Raw genomic sequence first — 20,427 nt, forward strand, 5'->3', positions numbered from 1 at the left:
GGTTGCACAAGGCAGAGATTCACAAATTGCTTGGTACGGAAAAGCAGGAACTGGTGTTGCTTCAGGTGTTCTTCAGAGGTACAGCTCACAGAGTTGAGCTGTACTCTGGTCCACATCGCAAAGCTTCTGACTTCCCTCGATGGAACTAGGAACACACAAAACCAGACAGTTTGTCCCTGGCCTTGCACTAAAGTGAAGGTCTGAGAAAAGTACAGGTGAGTACAGTAGGAAACAGTTTGGTAGCAGTACAAAAGAGACAAGTTCTGACCTTTCTTAACTCTGCAAACGCTGATCCAAAGGCAGGTTTCACCTGGGTTCTCTCCCTGATCCACTGTGGCAGTTTGTTAAAGATGGCAGGGCGTGCGTACCTGTGGTCCAGGAGCAGGATGCTTGCAAAGTCCTTCTGATGGCGAATGGCTCTGCCTGTACGGAGCGTACAACCACATTACAATGGCCCACTCAGGTGTTTGTTCTCAGGCAAGGAAGCTCATGTTCCTGTCATCTGTACTTAGACTGATTGGTAATGCGTCTTTTTTCCACCCTCCTACTTCGGTGCGGTCACATTTCGTATCCCCCAGCCTGTCCAAGGAAGGATGAATTACCTATCGACTGGTTTACTGCCTTCATGCACAGGTTTTCAATCAGCACTCTGCTAGGTGCCTGGCCAGCAGCTCGGGGCTGGAAAGGAGAAACAGGTAAGACTGAGCATGAGGCAGATGTAAATCAAGCTAGGGAATCTTAATGACAAAGTGAGGCAAATGCTTTTACCCCTGCAGAGTGAGTGGGTGGCCAAGCAGACCCCAAGCTGACAGTAAGCAGGGATGGAAGAAAGGTTGCAGTCGGAAAACTATGTTGAGCATTCACAAAGAGCCAGCCCAAGACCTTCTTCAAGGCAGAAAAACTTGTCCCCAGCTGCCCAGGAACAGCATCTCCAGTAGGCAGTGACAAAGAAAAAGTGAGCCAAGAGGCGAAGTGATTCTGGCAAGCAGCTTCTACCATCCTGCCACCTCCTCTGGGGCGAAGGGACCTTGCTCCCCTTGGAACTCAGTGTTCCCAGGCAGCCCAAGCGGTGTTTCCCCCCACTCAGCTTCTTCCCTGTGTTTAGGGCCACCTGCACACTTGCAGCGTGGAGAAGGCTGTGCTCTCAGTACCACACAGTCTGGGAAACGAGGGCAAGCTCAAAGAAAAAAAAAAAAAAATCTTTGAAGGCAGCCCGGGGACTCATGTGCTGGGAGGAAAATTAACACCAAAAAGCCGAAGTGAAAGAGGCAGAGGTGTAAGTGTCTCTGTTACCATTGTTTTGTCAAGCCAAGTCATTTTTTCCTGGAGCTCTGGAGATTTAATGTTGGGGTAAGGCATTCCCACCATAATCACACACCTGCAAGGGAGGACCGCATTATTCTTAATGTCTCATCCTAGAGCACTTTGCCAATAGACTGATAAATTAGAGGTCACTGCACCCCTGAAAGACAGCCAGCCCTGAAAACCGAAGGCGGCAATAAAACACAGCAGTCTGACAAGCACGTTCTGAACAGAGAGCTGCAGAGGGATTCAGGGTGCCAGAACAAGGGATTATCTAGCACAGCAAGCCTAGCTGCGTTACTGACATAAAAAGTACCCTGGACAAGCGGGTTTTACACCACCCAGCAGACTTGGTCCCAGTGGTTTAAGCATCAGCCCAAGCCATGCGCTCACCAGGATTTCCTATCTATGGAAGTACTGATGTGTCCATAGAATCATAGAATCCTCAAGGTTGGAAAAGACCCGTAAGACCATCGAGTCCAACCGTTAACCTAACACTGCCAAGCCCACCACTAAACCATGTCCTCAAGCACCACATCTACCCGTCCTTTAAATACTTCCAGGGATGGGGACTCAACCACTTCCCTGGGCAGCCTGTGCCAGTGCCAGACTGCCCTTTCGGTGAAGAAGTTTTTTCAAATATCCAACCTAAACCTCCCCTGGTGCAGTTTGAGGCATCCTGCACCACAAGCCCAGTGCTCATCTTCCAAGGAGCAGCCACCTTACCTTCCCAGGTCATCGGAGAAGTTGATCCCCTCGCTCATTTTGCCTCCAACCACAGAAAGCAGCAGGGCCCCTGTCATCTGTCCTCCTGCCTGGCTGCAGCGCTGCAGGAGAAGGACCAGCAACTTAAACCAGAGCAGGGAAGATTTCTCCGCTTCAGAAACACCCCCACACCTGGGCTAGAGCCCTCTTTCCTTGTTAAAAGTTGCGATGCCCTCTTTAGCAGCACTCCCATATGCATTTGGGATGCTACACTCCCACCAGCCTGCCAGCTCAGCTTACCTTTATGCACTTGGCATATTCCACCAGCACCTGCTCCACCTGGTTGGCTTTCTTAGGCTCCTGGAAGATCTGTCACAGGCGCAGCGCGTCAGTTGCAGCAACAGGAAGCAAGCAGTTTGAAGAAAGCAAATCATTTTACCCCCATGCCATTAAACAGCACATGGAACTAAGATCGGGGAAGGGCAAATCGCCTGAAAAACCAGCACCTTTCCTCTCCACCCTGGAAAAGCACTGCTTGCTCCCTACAGCACTTTCCAACCGGGCTCTGAAGGGAGCAGCAGCTGCTCCTGCCCCTCCAACACTCCCCTTCAGCTTTGGCAGGCTTAGCTGATTCTGCAAGAAGTTTAAAAGTCATCCAAGAGCTGAAAGGCAGGAAAGCAACGTGCGCCTCTTCCACCAAGGAATAACAGCCCAGCGGGGTGAGGAGACCCTCCAGCTGCAAGATCTTGCAGGACAGTGACAGGACCAATCAATTCGAATCACCAATTAATTCCAAGTAACAGCTCTCCTTGCCCACTGAATAAATTAGTTTTTTATGCAAAGCATATATAAAGTAATATTTCTTTATGTTATTCTAGCATGCCTAATTAGATAGTGAAAGCCCCTGAAGTTAATTGAGGTGCATTTTGATAGATGCTGCACCTTGGCCTAAATCACAAGTTGTTTTCCTAGTAAAAAGGAGGTGCAACATCTGTCTTTTCCGTGACAGTAAAGAACCAAAAGGATGTGTTTTCTCTTGCTTAGCAAGAAGTACTATCAAATTTTACCAGCCAGAATCAGTCTTTCAGTAGAAAAAGAACTGGCAATTACAAATATAAGCCAAGACTATTTAACTTATTAAACAGTAGCTATTTAATCCTCTGATTTAAATTAATTTTTCCTGTGTAATTTATATATAATCTCAGTGTGATGTCACCACAGCCACCTTGGGAAAGACTTTAACCTTCCTCTGCTATGATACGATCTTGTGTGTGGGCAGCTGAAAGTCACACTTGCTGCACTTCTACCAAATTGCTTTGCTAACGCATATCCAATTTGCTGGAGACCGCAAAGGCCAAACAAGAACAAATCAGAGTTGAAAGGCAGAGCAAGCTGCCCGATTGTGGCACAAAGCCTTGGAGGCGCCGGGCAGGCCACTGGGACCCTGACAGAACACACCTGAAAGGCACTATGAGCGACTGCTGTGCAAACACATGGAGAAGCTGAAGCATAATGCTTCCACCATAGAAACCTACAGGCAGACCCACGTGCCAGAATGCCTGTACCAAGGCTGTGGAATATCTGGGAATGTGCTCTCCTAATCCACACGGTAAGTTATTTAGCTTTTGGTAAACGGAAGTCACAGCCAGGGAACGTGTAATTCTTTTTTTTCTCCCACCAGCACACGATCCAAGATCCCTGCCCCACACCCTGGGACAGTCGGACTGCCTGACCTTCAATACCCAAGCTTCAAATATTTGTGAGTCGTTGCAAAGATTTTATATTGGCAGTGATCTCCCCATTTAATGTTCCTCATTACTTCTTCAACAGGAGTCACCACTGCTAGTCTTTCAATTCTCCACCCTGCACTTCCACCAGAAGACCACCACCATTTGTCCTGTGAACTGCAGTCTGGTCCCATTCTGCCTAGCCCTTAGTTGCGCTGGTCTGTGTTCAAGGTGCACAGAGCTGAGCCTGGGAAACACAAATTCCCTATAAGAGCTCAACCTGAAAGCCCCCCAGCCACACAGGAACAAGCTTGCTGGTTATGGAAAGTGAGGAATGTCTCCCCCCATGGCCACTACACAGACCGTGCACTTAAAGAATCTATAGCTGCATTTAATCTAATTTAGATCCCAGCTCAGTGATCAGCCGCCCGGGAAGCATCATTTATTCATTACTGGAGGGATTGGCTAGATAAACATCCGCTCTGCTCTGCTGTGCAGAGTATGAGAACAACTCAGCAAGAGAGGCCTGTAATGCATAGATAATTGTTTGATTTTTGAAACCTCCATTTAAAGTACCAACTGCCCCTGGCTGCACAATTACCTTTTTCTTCGTTGCCAGGCGGGCGAGCAGCCCCGTCTTCTCCCAGTGTGCATACACCTGCTTCTCATATTCATAGGAGGGGAAGAAGCACACCACACCCCCTGGGACCACGTTGCACAGGTTGCAAAGGATTCGACCCGTCTCATCCATCTGCAAGAGAGACAAGAACATATTGCAGCTGACAGGAGCTCCAGCTAATGCCACTCCAATTCTGTGCTCAATCCCAGGATCACACCTCCCCTATGACATGCCTTGGGGGAAGGAAAAATGCGGCGAAATATGCCAGGTCTAAGAGAGCTCTCTAGGGGAGCCAGGAATCACCAAAAAGCTCTTCACTGCTTGGCCTCTCCTCCTAATCCAGGGTTTCTGTTACTGCTGTGGAGCAGCAGTCATTCAGGAAAGGAGGGTTTATGTCTGTTTTTGTGGTGGACGGGACCTGTCACGCTAGAACAGATGTGGAGAGCTAGCTAGCACATCTGGTGGAGATGCAGCAGGGGCAGAGCAGATCTAGTGTCTGGCCTTGGGTGCTCACTGGCCCACCAAAGGAAGAAGGGAAAAGTGCAGAAACATGTGCTGCCACCCCTATGGTTTGGGCTGCGCTATGCACAGCTGCCACGCTCCACTGCCACTGAGCCCTTCCAACTGCGAGCACAGTCAGAAATCTCCTTCTGATGTCCAGCACGCAAATGCAGGATCTCAGTACAGCCAAACAGGAGTTGCTGGTGTTCCTCGTCTGCAACAGCTACCTCTGACCAGGCGGCTCAAAATTCCTTTTGCTGCTCCTCTTTCCCAATTACTTGGCAACACATCTGCCCCAAATCCCATGGATTTCCCCTGCCATGGCTTTTGATCAGCCCACCTTTCAAACAGAGAGCACGCTGCCCTATGAAACCTAAGCATGTGAAGCAAAAAAGAGATACCAAGGAAGGGAACAACGGAAAGACTCACCATCTGGGGCAGGTCTCTTGTCTGGTAGGTGAACTCCAGCTGCTGGTTGGAAGGACCGCTGCAGAGAATTATGGGTAAAATGTTTTCTGGAGGAATCACATGTCCTGGAAATGAAAACAGGTAGCCGAAGTCAACATCCCCGCTGGGTGCACAAACCCCGCTAGCTGAACAGCTTCACCTGCGTGCAGCCAGGCGCGCGTTTGCCCCAGCCACTCGGCTGCTCCGACTTCCATTCCCTGAGCCCCCGGGAAGAAGGGGCAGCACGCTGCCTGCTGATGCTGGGGAAGCTCGGAGCGGGAGGGACCTGGCACCCCTGTGCTGCCACGAAAGGCGCCGCGCTGCTCGGAGCGCTGACAACAAACAGCACCAAAGGCAAACTGTGACGCTCGGGTCCCGCAGAGACGGGCGACGACCCCGGCACGCTCACCGCAAGAGAACTCCACGACACGTGCCGGGTCCACGCCAGCGCAGGACAGCAGCTGCTCTCGGAAATCAGCCACCTACGAACCACAAGCCAAAAGGCGCGACATCAGCAACGCTGGCGCCGCTCCTCGGGCGCCGGCGTCGAGGGAGAGCCGCTCGGCTCCGCCGGGTGGGCTGCTGGCACGGGGGAGGCCGGCTCCCTCCCCGATGAGCAGAGCCGGGGCGGGGGAAGGCCGAGCACAGGAGCAGGGCTGGGAGGCGTGCGGGGCTCAGGCCACCGCCGGGAGCGGGCCCCAGGCCACCGCGGGGAGCGCGCCCGCACGCCCGCTGCCAGCGCAGCCGCCCGCCGCCGGGCGAGAGGCGGCAGCGCCCCCTGCCGGCGGCCCGCCGCGCCCCCAGGCTGGCCCAAGCAGAAGGGGCAGTGCGAAGGGACGGGGGCTCCCCTGCCGGTGCCCCTGGCCCCGAGCCCTGCCGTGGTCGCCTGCCTGGAGCCGCCCTCCCTCCTGGCCCAGCGCGCCCCGATTTCAGACTCCCCCAGTGCCAAAAAACCCATTAGCCCGACTCCCCGGCGCTGCACGGACCACAGCGCGGACTGCAACTACGTCCTCTTTCCAAGCTGCAGTCTGAAAGGTTCAAAGTTGGAACGGCGGCCTCCCAAAGAGGGGGTCCTGCACTTCACACCCTCCTTCCCTCCCTGGTCACCAGAGGGACGAAGAGGAAACACCAGGGCACTCGTGCCCAGGAACAGGATAAACGTAACCAGCTGGGACATCCGACGCACTCCACTGCGTCTGTACAACACAAACACGTGGTCTCTTAGGCATGAAAGCAACAGGAGAAGGACAATAAGCTGCCTGCCACCGTACCGAGGCTAAAGTCTCGATTTTTCTGCAAGACCCGCTATGGGATGGTCCCCGTGGGATCCCTGTCCCTTTCGAAGGTCAGATGTTTTACAAGGTCCTCTGACTGCTACCCACACTAGTTCCAACCCACCATGAGCTCCGCCTCAGCCTGTATCATCTCGAGGACACGAAAGGCTGACAAGGGCAATCCTGCCCTTATACCTACAACTTTTTGCATAAACAGGCAGTGTGATGCCTCATGCAGGGAAACCATCCCAGGGAAATAAAAGGGTAGGTAGGAAAGGTCTTTTCCCACACACACCACGGGAAGTGAGAAGAGCAGCACATCCCAGTGGGGCCAACTGCTGTCTTTCCACGCCTGCTTGCAGATAGCACCAGCGACCTCCCCAGCGCCCAGCACAACATCCTTACTCCCTCACCGGCTGCATGGTGCCCCCAGCAATGATTACAGCACGGCATTCTTCCACCACCTTGGCAAAGTGGACAGCTGGATTCAGCAAGAGGAATTTGAGGCTGCTCTGACCAACTGTGCCTGGAAAAAGGAGAGAGACAACATCAGGAACTAGCCGTGACACACAGAGATATAAAAGATTCTCTCTCCTGGGCACTCTGGCAGGTCCCCACCTCTCAAAACAAGGACTTGCTGCTGTTCAACACTGCCAGGGGCAGCAGCAGGTAACACCAATCTGGAAGTTACCTGCTGCTTGCTAATCTTCCTGGAGCTGTGGAAGAGGTGCAATAAATCACAAGACAAAAATCGACATCCAAAGTGGGAGCAGAGCTCTGCAAAACCTGGCCCCAATGCCCTCGGTTAAGGATTCCCTTAGGTTCATGAGAGTCCTCACACAGACCGGGCCTGCCAGCCTGCATCGTGGACAGCACAGATGTGTTCCAGCAGGGCTGCAGGCTCCCCCCAGGCTCAGGATCTCCTCCCTCACTGCCAGTGAAGCGCCCTGCTTGCGACTCATGCCGCCTCTCCCCAGCTCGCTCTTTCCAGTACCTTGCCTGTTGAGAATGACTCTGCCATCTTGGTTTGCGTTCGTGAGGGCTGAGAGAAATCCTTCAATCTGCATCAGTGGGGAGGCAGTTCGGAGCTGGTCGTCCTCAGCCTCCACAGAAGGGCTCTGGAGAGTACCTGCTGGCCAGAAGAGAAAAGGAGAGGCAGGCAACTTAGGCCACATTTCTGAAGACAGGGACTAAGCACAAAATATAGATGAGTCCTTTCTACAGGAACACGATACCTGGTCTACATAATGCAGGCAGAGAACAAAGACCCAAAAAGGAGAGAACACAAATTCTGTCTCATTGCTAGGGAAAAAAGAAAAAAGAAAGGTCTGGCTTTTGTAGCTGGCACCACTAAACAGAGCTACCCGTGGCAGTTCAGGTCCCAGAGCCAGCAGGTCACAGCAGGGCAAAGCTTGAGTGCGTGCAGCGTAAACATGGAATCGCATCATTCAGCTTGGAAGGGACCTCGGGAGATCTTCTAATCATATGTATAATTGCCTAGGTCATCTAGTCATATATAGTAAAAAACACCTGCGCAGGATAGCTTCTGCAATTGCTCTTCAGATCCGCCTCCCCCCTTTCCTCATGCAGGCAGATGCAGGTTCCACATCCTCGCTTTGTCCGCAGATGCACAAGGGGAGGATGTCTGAACTCACCCTCTTTATCAGATCCCTGCTGGAGGGTCAGAAGAAAGTTCTGCAAACCAGCCAACTTCTGGTTCTCCTTGTTGGTCTTCACAGCTGCGGCAGGGCCTCCATATCGCTCCACAAACCCAAAAAGCTGCCAAGCAAAAGCCAGTAAGACTAACACTACCAACAGCAGGAATTCAGACAAGATAAAAACGGGTTTGCTGGCCTGCCACAGATAAAGTTCCTTGGTAGATGTTTGCAAACCAGCCCAATCAGAATCTATCAGCCCAGAGCTCCTATTACTTTCCTTCACTCACTGAATCAAAAACAAAACAAGTCTGTGATGCTTGTTCTCTCAGTGCAGTGCAGCCTGGCCAGGCTGGCGAGTTTGAGGCCAAACAGCACCCACTGGAATACTGTGGTACACCATGTTGTATGCTTCTTTGCCGTATAAGCAAAACGTAACCTGCCCATACACTGCTCTCTGCAGGAACCGCTTCGTTTGCGGAGCAGGGTGGAGAAGACAGGCTCCCACCCCAGCTGCTGCACCTTCCATGTCAAACTCAATGTGTGAAACAGCATTTGAACGCTGTTGACCATAAAGTCACAGGGGCAGTACCTTCCTACTGATGAGGCTCTTCTCGCAGTAACGCTGAACCTGTTGGAAGAAGACAGAAAAATGAACTGGCATTCAGCATCCCTTCTCCCACCCTGCTGCCCTTGATCCCTGTCCAGCAGGGATATCACTCGCTGTTCTTGCTGTGCTCTGGGGGAACGGTGCACAGTTCTTCTTGAGTGTTGTCTTCCAGACAACAGTTCATTACAAAGGCATTGCTTCCAGAGTAGAAACACACGCTGTTAAGGTGCTGTGTTTGGAGGTTCGAGGGATGGGCTAGGTTACTGGAGTAGTATAGTTTCTTCACCTCAACCCTTACAGTTTAGCTTTGCCCACAGACAGCCTCTGCACTTGTACATGTTTAATTGCTTGCTTCCCTCTACCCCAAGACTGCCTATCCAGCTTTAATGCACTGTTAGCCAGACAGCAGCAGAAGAGATCTATACATTGGGGAGAACCTGCTAGAAAGCACATTCTGCCTTGTGGGCCTTGGCTCTACTCCCAGCCCTCACACACGCTTCCTGATAACCTTGAACAAGTCACCACCACCTGCGCCCTAGCAGACAACAACATTTGCATTACCTTGAAGAGGTTGATATTGTCAATCTGGCTCTGAAATAGAAAGTCATTGATGGATTTTAGCACTGTCCCTGAAAGAAAGGGGGGGGAAAGGAGAATAAAAATTATTAGCTGCTGGGCCTGCAGCCCCTTCCTGCCCACCCCCATGTCCCTGACTGATGGCTGCATACCCCAGGTGTTCACTCCAGTCTCACCTGTTTGGGAAACTGCCTGACAGCTAGGATTTTGGTTCACATTACCTGTAAAACATGAAACGGATTCAAGGAAGGCTTGCAATGGGTCTGTCTTAAAATTAAGCAAGAGACTAACAACTAAGCTGAAAGGAATGCCACACCAGGACAAAAACCAAGAAGTAACTATACACCTGCAAAATGTAGCTATACAGACAAAACAGCAGCTCCTGCTCAGTTTTAATTTCCCCTGTAGGGTACCCTACATTGTAGGACAAGTGTGCTGCTTCATCCGAAGAAACACCACCTACATTCCTTCTGTAGCAGGAGGCAGCAGGTAGGGTGGGTGCCTACAAGTGCTCACACACTACATAGTCATCGTGCTGCAAAGACGAAGGGACAGGGACCACAATGCATCCCTCACCCCTCCTCAATGCTGCAGCACGGGGCTGGGAGGCTCACAGGCTGGCAGGCGACCGGGAAGAGGGGAAAACCCGAGGACAGCTCCACGCCCAGACCCCGACAGCCAGAACAGGATTAGTTGCTGCTACTCACTGCATTTTGTGTCCTAGTGTTTAACACCCACCTCACATCTCACTTTTGCAGCCTCAATCATGAAGCTGTACACAGGCTGCATTTTCTAATGAAAGCACTTAACTGAGTGCAGGGAAGAGAAGAGTGGCTGGGACAGGGTGGGAAGAGAAGGGCAGAGAGCACCAGCAGGCCTCTGCCCCAAAGAGCTGCGTTTCCCCTGGGCAAGGAGGAAGCTCTTCATGAACTTACGACAGGCTCTCCTCCAGGCACACTGAGGTCTCACAAACAGATGTGCAATACCAGTGGATTTGAAAATCGCAGCAAAATAATATTTTTTCACAAAGGAAAGGCAGCACTAAAGATTCATTCTGCAGAGGCACACCTGACACAGGTAGAGGCCGTGCCACCAGGCGACCCAGGAGATTTATTCTGTGCAGCTCTTGTGCTGTCCTGATCACTGTCACACGTCTGCTGTATTCCCCACTTAGCACCCTACCTCATCCCCACTCCAATCAGATACGAAAACCACACAGAAAGAGAGGGAAACTGCCTCTACCAACTTATGATGTCATCTGCTGCTCCTCAGCTAATCAAACAAAGAAAGGGGTTCAGGCAGACACCAGTCGATATCCCCATAGTAGAAAACAGCCTGAGAAATAAAATTACTGGCCTCTGAACCTATACATGAGCAACACCTCCCCACAGATTCTGCAAAGGGGGAAGGGGGACAGTGCCCTGAGGAAGGACCAACTAGCTCAGAGTCTATCAGCATCCCTGGAGACAGAAGAGGTTTGCTTACCTCCCAACATGGCCACAAACCGCTCCAACAAATACAGGATCTGCTTAATGTACATCAAGTTCTTTGCCTTCAAACGTTTCCTATGAAAAATGAGACAGGTATTAGGCCCCAAAACATCTTCAGGGACTAACCCACAGCAGCTGAGCTGCACGGACAAGCACCTGAACTCCCCCTCATTTTGGGGAGACAGGAACCAAGAATGATTTCTCCCAGGCTCATTCTCCCTATTTGTGACAGGGCACAGACCCCTGGATATCCTGCCCAAGGTCACCCCAGAGCACTCATGCACGCATCCCACACTGTTGCTACCATCACCTTTCTCCTCATACATTGATTACAGTTTGTTTATTACAATGGCAGTGACGTCTCAAGTCCCTGTTGCACTAACACTCCACATATTCACAGTTATTGGCATTGAGCACAATAATCAACCGCTGCAGGGATGACAATGCACAAGATTTGGCCAGAGCCAAAAACCACATAGAGCTTCCTCCTCCTCAGAGCTTACTGCCTCTGCCATAATGTAGTCAGCACATGAAAGACTAAGGTCCAGGGGAGACATGAAAGACTGAATCTTTTGAAACTCAGCATCACAAAGCAGGAGCGATTAGAGGGAGATATTGGGAAAGGAACTGAGAGTATAAGGGAAAGCCAGAATCCTCAGGGTATCCCCCTTCTCACTGCTTAATACCAGCCCCAGGAGTCCAACTTACACAGATTCTAGACAGAGATAATGAAGCAAGTGGCTTTTCATCTGCTGAAGTATTAATGCAAATAACTTTCCACCGGGGAAAAGCAAGAAAGACGCTGCAGACATGAGACAAGCCATGGCATCCACGCTGCCTGCCACTGTTGTGCTATTTTCCTCCGAGATCCTCACCTGTATCGCTCCATGTACTGCAACAGCTGGGAGTGGGCACGGCACAGCTACACAAACAAAAAAAGGAGCTGTTATGACGAAGGAGCCAAGAAAGGGTGCTCTGCTGGATGCAGAGCTCACTCACAAGTAACAGGCCAGGCTATGACTCACCTGAGAGCCGCTGACCTCCGCACTATGGATACAGGTGATGGTGTCTATGAGGTTGTGGGCCTCATCAATGATTACGATCTGGTCCTTCAGCTTGATCCCAGCAGCACTCCTGGTAGGCTCATGCAAGAGCATCTGATAGGGCAGCACCACCAGCTACAGGAGAAGCACACACTGCCCTGATTCTAGCTCTCATCCTTACTAACTTAGAGCACTCCCCAACCACTCATTAAAGGCCCATATCAGATGGCCTCGCAGAACGCAGTCAAGTTACTTACCCTTATTATGGGAAAGGTAGAGAGAGAGACAGGAGCGCATGCTTGAGAGGGGCACTGGGATGTAAGCTAAAGAGAAATGATTGTGCTACAACTGCATATGGGCTCAGGTTACCTTCCAAATCTCCTTTGAAGCACCGAAAGCATGTCTTCTGATAGAGAATCAAGCAAGGAAGAAGAGCGGTGGCAAGAGCTAAGATTACACCCATGTTTTTGCCTCAGAGTTATTGAGCCTTTCAAGTATTTCAGAATGCTGAGACATACTCACAGCCTCCTTATTAACTACAAATGGGTATTGTTCTTTTCCTTTGCTTTCTCAGCAAAACTGCAGCTGACAGAAACACAGCCTGTTTACAAAGTCCCACAATACTGAGTAACAGTACTGGAGGGAGCAGGCAATTGCTTTTTTCTTAGAGGCCCTGGCATTAATTCCACTAAAAGTCTGTACCCCTTACCTGAGCAGCAGGAATGGCGTATCGACTCCCATAATACGGGCAAGCTTTGGTCTCCCTTCCCAAAGCCACCAACTGCTCAATATCCTTCACTTCCACTAGAACTTCATCGCGGAGAAACTGCATTTGCTCATAGGAATAAAATGGGCATACGGTGCGACTCACACGTCTCTTCTTCCCTTCCATCTCTTCATCACTCTTCTTTTCTAACAGCAGAAATCAAAAGAAAGCTATCAGCAACACATAGCCTAAAACAACCACTTCGCAGCACTTCTTGGATTTCAAAGCAGGCTTTGTCATGTGTATTTTTATCCATCATCTATTTAAAAATTATTCAGCAGTAACATTTCCATCTCCACAGTGGACGCCACTCTTGCCAGTTAGATTTAGCCATGTAACACCTTCCAACATCTCTAGTACTGAGTTACAAACACAAGCATCCTTCCATTGCTGAGGTCCTGACCAACTTAAGGCACTCAGAAAATACATACAGATCTCAGCATCCTAGCCTGGAGGATAAGAAAAGTAAAAGCGCCAAGGATCTCTAGCTCTGCTCCTCCAACCTGCCATTTTCAAGCTCCTACCACTCTCTTGCTAGAACTGACTGGCAGAGCACACTGCCTCCAGACTCTCACACCAGCTTTATCAGGGATTGCTTCCCCAGGCTGGAAGCGTTCCTACCGTGTTTGTTCTTTTGCATCTCCATGCAGCGGTCATTGATGAGCTGGAGAGACCCCAAGCGTCGCACCTCCTCGTTCACACACAGGTTCTTGGACATGCAAAGAGAGGAAGCGGTAGAAGGTCATTAAGCACCGAGTGCCCCCTGTGCCCCCTTTGTTGTAAAATAAAAGGTTTCTTTCAAGCAATCTCAGGTCAGATTCCAAAATGGAAAAGTTTATCGGTCAGACATCGTGCACACTAACTGCTACAAATATGCTCGAAACCCGTAACAACTTAGCAAGGAGAAAAAAAATGAGAAAAGATGCACTGAGATGGCTCACTACTACATAACAGCTTCTAAAAAATGCTGCCAGAAGTAATACTAAGAGGAGTGCCATCCCAGTGACTCAGACATCTGTAATGTTCCACATCAGAAGAGGTAAAACAGATTTTTGCATTTACATCAAAGGGTAAATGGCCAAAACACAGCTCACAGAAAAATGTACATCACACAGATCTGTGTCACAACCCATGACTGCTTTAGTTTTTCAATGGGAGATTCAGTCAATCCCCGAGACGCCTTCTGAGGCATCACATCCACACACCTCCTCACAAAGTCTCTCATATTAAGTTAACACACACTCTGGGTCCCTTGTGAACAATACCACATACCTGCCTGGATCCCAAGGAGACCAGACGCGTGTCTTTGCCAAAAGGACTTTTTTGCACCTCACGCACAAACTGAGACAGCTGGGAGTGAGTGCGGCTGCAGTAGTAAATCTACAATGAGGAAGAACAAAGGGAAGACAATAAGAACATGGAAGCCAATCCCCTACCTACAACCAATCCTGCAAGGAAGCAGTCAAACACCTCAACAAGGTTAATCTTGCTCAAGCCTTCAAAAACACAAGGGAAGGCACATGTTTGAGTGTCACCTTACAACGGTGGAGGCCAACAGCCTTATCTTTGCTTTCTCCTATGCATTCGCCTTTGTTTCCATTTAATTGTCCAAGGTCCCTATAACAGCAGGGACTCACCATTGGAGAGTCATAAAAAAGTGTTTCTCACAGTGCGCTTTTACAGCAAGCCACAGCAAAAATTCAGCAGTGTTAGCACAGCAGGCTGCTTAGGCAGCCAGTGCAGTCCAGAAGGAGATGAGCACAGCAGAACTGGTTGCTATTATCAACGAACTTGGCGGTTTCTGGATGCTAGGTCCCAAATCATAGAATCATAGAATGTTCTGAGTTGGAAGGGACCCACAAGGATCATCGAGTCCAACTCCTGTCCTTGCACAGGACAACCCCAAAATTCACACCATATGTCTGAGGGCATTGTCCAAATGCTTCTTAAATGTTGTCAGGCTTGGTGCCGTGACTGCCTCCCTGGGGAGCCTGCTCCAGTGCTCCACCACCCTCTGGGTGAAGAACCTTTTCCTGAAGTCCAACCTAACCCTCCCCTGGCGTATCCTCCTGCCGTTCCCTCGGGTTCTATCATTGGTCACCAGGGAGAAGAGATCAGTGCCTGCCCCTCCTCTTCCCCTTGTGAGGAAGCTGCAGACCGTGATGAGGTCTCCCCTCAGTCTCCTCTTCTGCAGGCTGAACAGACCAAATCCTTCTGTACCGCATGACTCTGGGAAGGGTGCAAGGAAGCCATAATTCTATTCACTCCTACACTGTTCTATGAGGTGGCACTATTTACTTTCTTCATCTCACCTTAGTCACATGCTCCTCTTCTAAATCATCATCATCATCATCTTCTGCCAGCCTAAGAAAAGAGAAAGCTCAAACAGTTTCCTTTCAGCAGATCACTGACAGTTAGAATCAAATGATGTTCTACTACAAGACAGAGGTCTCAAGAGAGATGGTTATGTCACCTCAAGAAGAGCCTCAGATCTTAACTCAGCAGGTAAAAGACAAATCAACTTTTTAAGATTAGTGGAAGTGTGCACAATCAAGTCAAGCCTTGCTCTTTAAAAGAAAAATGTCTATAGGGCTGTGTCTGTAGCAACTTCAAAACTTTTTTTTTCTTTTAAATCTGGGGCTTCTAAGCCCCAGGCATAAGCTAATCAGCGCTATACTATTCTTTGGTGAGCTTATTTATTTATTTTTGTAAAACATTCCCCTTAGAGACAATTTACCACCCTCAAGCTATTGCATAAAGAAAAGCATCAGGAAGACATTTAGCTGCCATAGAGTTCCTCAAAGGCAACAGCAGTTTAGTGTTTGAAAAACTACATATAAACGAAGTAGTTAATTGCAATTTTTGAGGCAGGAGGATCTATCTAGATACTAATTAGTAAATTTGTATTTTAAATGTATTTGACTTTTCATGCTGAAGTATGGCTTCTGGCTTTCTGCATAAAGTAAATGTATGAGAGAGAAAAGTGTGCATGGGGTTTTCATGCTGTAGCTCAGTCTTCAGAAATGTGAACATCTCTCCCTTCAGAGTATCAGAAGATGCCAGTGCTAATCTGCAGGACTGATAGCTTCCTCTGATGCCCTGAGTTCCATTTTGCTTTTCTAATGCAAGGAACTCGATCTCAAGCCATTCACTCAAACATCCAGAGGCATTCTTTGGGAAACTGGGCATGGATGAAGGCAGGACATTGCCACACATTTTAAGAAAGATGCACTTTTTCGGAAAACACTTCAGGTCACTCTGATCAGTCTAACAAAAGCTTAAAAAAAACCAAACCAAAACAAACAACCACAAAATAAAATCCCCCAAAAGTACCAAACCAACCAATTAAGCAAACAAACCCCCAGAACAACCACTACCTTACAGAGCTTGAATGGGGGACAAACTCCAGATCTGCACAATCACAGGTGAAATCTCTTTAATCAAAGCAAGCCAAAAATGATACAGAAAATGGTTCCTTGGCACAGAACCCCCTCAGTCCCTGTCCTTACCCAGATATCACTTTCTTTTCTTCGTCACTCTCATATTCAGCAAGAATCAGCTCCTCCTCATTGTGATCCAGCTGCTCTAGAACATCCACTCCAGCTCCCTCTGAAAGAACCTCCTTGCTGAGCTGAAGAAGGCGCTTTGTCTCATCCTCCTCAGATCTCTGAAAGGAACACACACGATCACATTATTTCTCATACAGAAAGAGAGGTAGCACACGCATCACTTTATGCCATGGACAGGTCAGAAGACAGCAGGCCCTCGCCCATAACACAGGGAAAGGCGCGCTGGGTAAAGCCCCAGCAGGACAAGCAAATGCACCGAGGGCGTCTGAAGCTGTTCAGCCCCACAGAACGCGACTGTTACCAACAACCAAAGACTTGCCCACACAGACACGTATGAAGGGGGAAACAAAGAACCTTCTGTGCAAAAGGCCCACGGAACTAATAGATCCTGAAATAACAATATCCATGTAATCCAGTATCAGTTGCTTAAAGTGGCCCATAAAAGATGTCTGCCTGAGAAAAAAAATAGTGTGTCAATAAACCCAACGAAACATATAAGGACATAATCAAACACTCTGTCCACACTTAACTCAAACCTAGCATAAACTCAGCACCTGTTTCAGATCACAGAGCACAAGACTCCTCTTGTTGTTTTTTCTCCAGTTATGTGGTTCTTATTCTAACACAGGTCTACCCGTCTACAAAAATTCCATTAAACTGTTGAAGAATAGTTTTCCGATTAACTTTGTGTTCTGATAAAGAAGAGTTCGTTTTTTCAATCTGAAAACAGCATCTTCCAACTTCAATGAGCGTTCTTTTACCACAGCATTATGAAGAAATGCAGTCAGTGAGCACTACAGAAGAGATGAATCAGTTGCTTTTCCAAATCTCTATTTCTCCCATTTGCTTTCTTGCTTTTTATCGTGCTTCTCATTTCACATGCTCTTCATCCTCTTTTAAGAGACAAAAGTTCTTTGTTCCACTTGTTTTTTATTTGCCACTCACCTCTGAACCTTTCCTATTTCTGCCATATCCTTTTGACAGGAGTTGACCAAAACATAACACAGTGCTTGAGATGGAGTATGCTAGAAACTAATGGCCTGGCAGCCTAATAAGTCTGCCTGTTTGGGGACCTCAAGTGAGTATTTCTGGGAACTTTGACTCATACCATCAAAAACCTCTTAGAGTCAAGAGTACTGAAGCCAGTTAGCCCATCTAAATGGCAGGAAAATATATCTGTGAACTTTTTATGTGTAGAAAAGAGACATTTCTGAATACTACGATCATGTTTGCTATGAAAGTAAACAAATACAATCACTCCCTAGGGGTGGGAAAAGTACAACCAAAGCCTGACCTGGCTTTTTTGGAGGGGTCTTCTGTTCCCATGATCTTAAATTTAATCACAGTTCTACAGGTTTTATTCCAGAAGTACAGAGTGTTCACACATGCTCATAAAACAGAGAGCTTTCAAAAAAAAAACAAAAAACAAAAAACACAAAACCAAACTCCAAGTATTAAAGCTTTTAAAACAAAAGCAGGGGGCCAGAAGACCATCAGAACACACACCCTTTCTATCCACACACAGGCATTGTCACAGGAAATTCTCTATACACAAATTCTTTTTCACATCTTTACTTTAAAAAAAAAAAAAAAACTAACAAAAAACTTCAGATGGCCAATTTCAGCAACCTAATATGAAGAGCTCCCCAAACAGACAGGTTGGCAAATCCAGAGTGAAGTCGCAGATAAAAGCAGGTATGAACAACACTCAAGGTAACCAAAACAGAAAGTTCTCATCTCTGCGGGACCTCGAGTACTGTGTTCAGTTTTGGGCCCCTCACTAGAAGAAGGACATTGAGGTGCTTAAGTGCGTCCAGAGAAGGGCAACGAAGCTGGTGAAGGATCTAGAGCACAAGTGTTAGGAGGAGCGGCTAAGGGAACTGAGGCTGTTTAGTCTGGACAAGAGGAGGATGAGGGGAGACCTTCTTGCTCTCTACAACTGAAAGGAGGTTGTAGCGAGGTGGGGGTCGGTCTCTTCTCCCAAGTAACAAGCGATAGGACAAGAGGAAACGGCCTCAAGCTGCGCCAGGGGAGGTTTAGGTTGGATATTAGGAAAAGCTTCTTCACCGAAAGGGTAGTCAGGCACTGGCACAGGCTGCCCAGGGCAGTGGTTGAGTCTCCATCCCTGGAGGTATTTAAAAGACGGGTAGACGTGGTGCTTGAGGACATGGTTTAGTGGTGGACTTGGCAGTGCTGGGTTAACGGTTGGACTCGATGATCCTAAGGGTCTTTTCCAACCTAAGCGATTCTATAACTCACCTTCCTCTTTGCTGCATATTTTAACTGCACATTATGGCGAATTTTCTCAAGACGATCTTCTCGCTTTTTCCTCCTGATCTGCTCTTCCTAAAACAAAGGGAGAGCGAAGGAAGGATGCAGCATACATAGTCCTAATCCCTGGGTATAATTACCTTCCTATTCCCTGGGTATAGAAAAAAATTAACTCTGAAACAAGATTGCCAGTACGCAGTCCCTTTCTCCAGGCGTGCAGGCCTATGCGCTACTATGTTCAGAGTAACGTAGCTTTGGATCTTATGCCACCTGCGCGGCGACGCCTCATCCCTTGCCCCCGCAACGGAGTCCCGCGGCAGGCAAAGGCCGACCCCACGCTCGCCCCGCCTGTTTCTCCGGTCACCGCCCAGGCCGCCGGCCCTTCTGCCCCCCCGCCGCCTTACGGCGCCCAGCCTCGGCACGGGAGCGCTTCTCGACCTTCAGCCTGGCCACCAGGTCCCGCTCCTCCTTCTCCCGCAGGAAGGCCGCCACCCAGCCCGGCTCCCCGGCGCTGCCCGCGGCCCCCGCCGCCGGGGGCGGCCGCCGCCTCCCCTCCTCGCCGCCGTCCTCCTCCAGCGCCAGAAGCCGCGCCTCCTCCTGCCGCTGCTTCTCCTCGAAGTCGCGGAGCCAGGCCAGGGCCCCGCAGATGAGGCTCAGGGATTTTCCCTGCCGGGGAAGACGAAGGCGGTGAGCGAGGCTCCCGCGGCTGCAGCGCCGCCGCCCCCCGGGGACGACCCACTCGGGACAGACCCCCCCAGCGGGATCAGGCCCGGGCCCGGGCACCACCGTCCCTCCCCGCCCAGGGGGGCCTCCGTCCTCCTCCCGCCTGGCGGCTCCCCGCCGCCGCCCCGGCCTCCCGGCCCCCGCCGCACCGTGCCCGTGGGGCTCTCGAAGATCCCGACCCGGCCGGCCTCCAGCGCGCCGTACAGCGCCGCCATGAACCGCTCCTGGATGAGGTAGGGCGTGTAGGGGAACGGGAACCGGCCCGGGCCCGGCGCTGGGCCGCCCGCCGCCGCCCCGCTCTCCATCCCGCCCGCCGCCGCCGCCGCCCCGCTTCGAACCGAGCGCCGCCGCCGCCCCGCCCCCTTCCCGTGACGCTCCTTCCGCGGGGCCGGCGGCGGCCGAGCGGGGCGGGGCGGGGCGGGGCGGGGCCGGGCGGGAGCGCGGAGCCGCCCAGCCGCCGCCTCCCCGCGCCGCTGCCGCGGGCCCGGCCCGGCCCGGCCCCGGCCCTTCGCCGGGCCGTGACTCCTCCTGCGCGACGCCTGGGGAGACCGGGGCCGTTCCGGCTTTAACGGCCCCGACCCCGGCTTCCTAGAGCCGCTCCTCGCTGCCGCGCAGCCCCGGGCTTGCGGGAGGCCGGGGCTGCCCAGGCACAAGGTCCTGGCCGCCCCCACCCCCGAGCAGGGCTGACCCCCCCCCCCCCCCCCATTACCGTTTCACGCCCATGATACGCAGGGACAAGAAACGGGATTATGCAGAGGAAAAAAAAGGTTTTATTTAGGATGGAAACACATAGGCAGTAATAAAACATAGCAATATAGAGGAGGCTTATGTAATATATGGTCATTAGCATAGTAATAAATGCAAATATAGTAATTCCTAACTGTTTGTTAACACTGAACTTCATATGTTAATACTTCGCAAACAATAGTGAGCAGAAGAAGAGTACGCGATCATAAAAAGGACTACAAAATCGCAAGCAGTCTCTGCGCTACCAGTAGAAACTCATCGTGTACCGATTCTGGACATCTTGGGGCAGGGGGAGGAATTTTTTTTTTTTTTTGGTTAAATCAGGTAAGGCCACATTTTTGCCCATGTTCTGTTGGCGTCCCACGTTGGAAGGCGTATCAAACCAGCAAGGACAAATTTGGG

General features: G+C 50.3%; 1 protein-coding gene across 6 annotated transcripts; it reads right to left on the reverse strand.

Annotated features, from left to right (window-relative positions):
* Window positions 1-11: 11 nt before the first annotated feature.
* DDX11 (DEAD/H-box helicase 11) lies at window positions 12-19,546 on the reverse strand. Of its 6 annotated transcripts, none has more exons than XM_082310484.1 (26): window positions 19,428-19,546; window positions 18,994-19,221; window positions 18,544-18,630; window positions 16,225-16,382; window positions 15,028-15,079; window positions 13,988-14,095; window positions 13,337-13,424; window positions 12,659-12,861; window positions 11,932-12,084; window positions 11,782-11,828; window positions 10,902-10,981; window positions 9,593-9,637; window positions 9,402-9,469; window positions 8,823-8,861; window positions 8,231-8,354; window positions 7,570-7,707; window positions 6,989-7,101; window positions 5,711-5,783; window positions 5,284-5,387; window positions 4,336-4,485; window positions 2,308-2,376; window positions 2,029-2,129; window positions 1,294-1,378; window positions 603-678; window positions 269-423; window positions 12-145 (listed from the first exon to the last, which is right to left on the reverse strand). In XM_082310484.1, the coding sequence occupies exons 1-26, from the start codon at window positions 19,491-19,493 to the stop codon at window positions 86-88; spliced, it is 2,670 nt and encodes an 889-aa protein (XP_082166610.1). In that variant the 5' UTR covers window positions 19,494-19,546; the 3' UTR covers window positions 12-85. The 6 variants fall into 6 exon arrangements, with proteins under 6 accessions (XP_082166610.1, XP_082166613.1, XP_082166612.1 ...); XM_082310487.1 differs by having other exon boundaries at window positions 7,570-7,704; window positions 19,428-19,541; XM_082310486.1 differs by having other exon boundaries at window positions 7,570-7,704; window positions 9,402-9,637; window positions 19,428-19,532.
* Window positions 19,547-20,427: the final 881 nt, after the last annotated feature.

The sequence above is a fragment of the Platalea leucorodia genome (assembly GCF_965183815.1).
Source record: "Platalea leucorodia genome assembly, chromosome: 4".
Classification (NCBI taxonomy): domain Eukaryota; kingdom Metazoa; phylum Chordata; class Aves; order Pelecaniformes; family Threskiornithidae; genus Platalea; species Platalea leucorodia.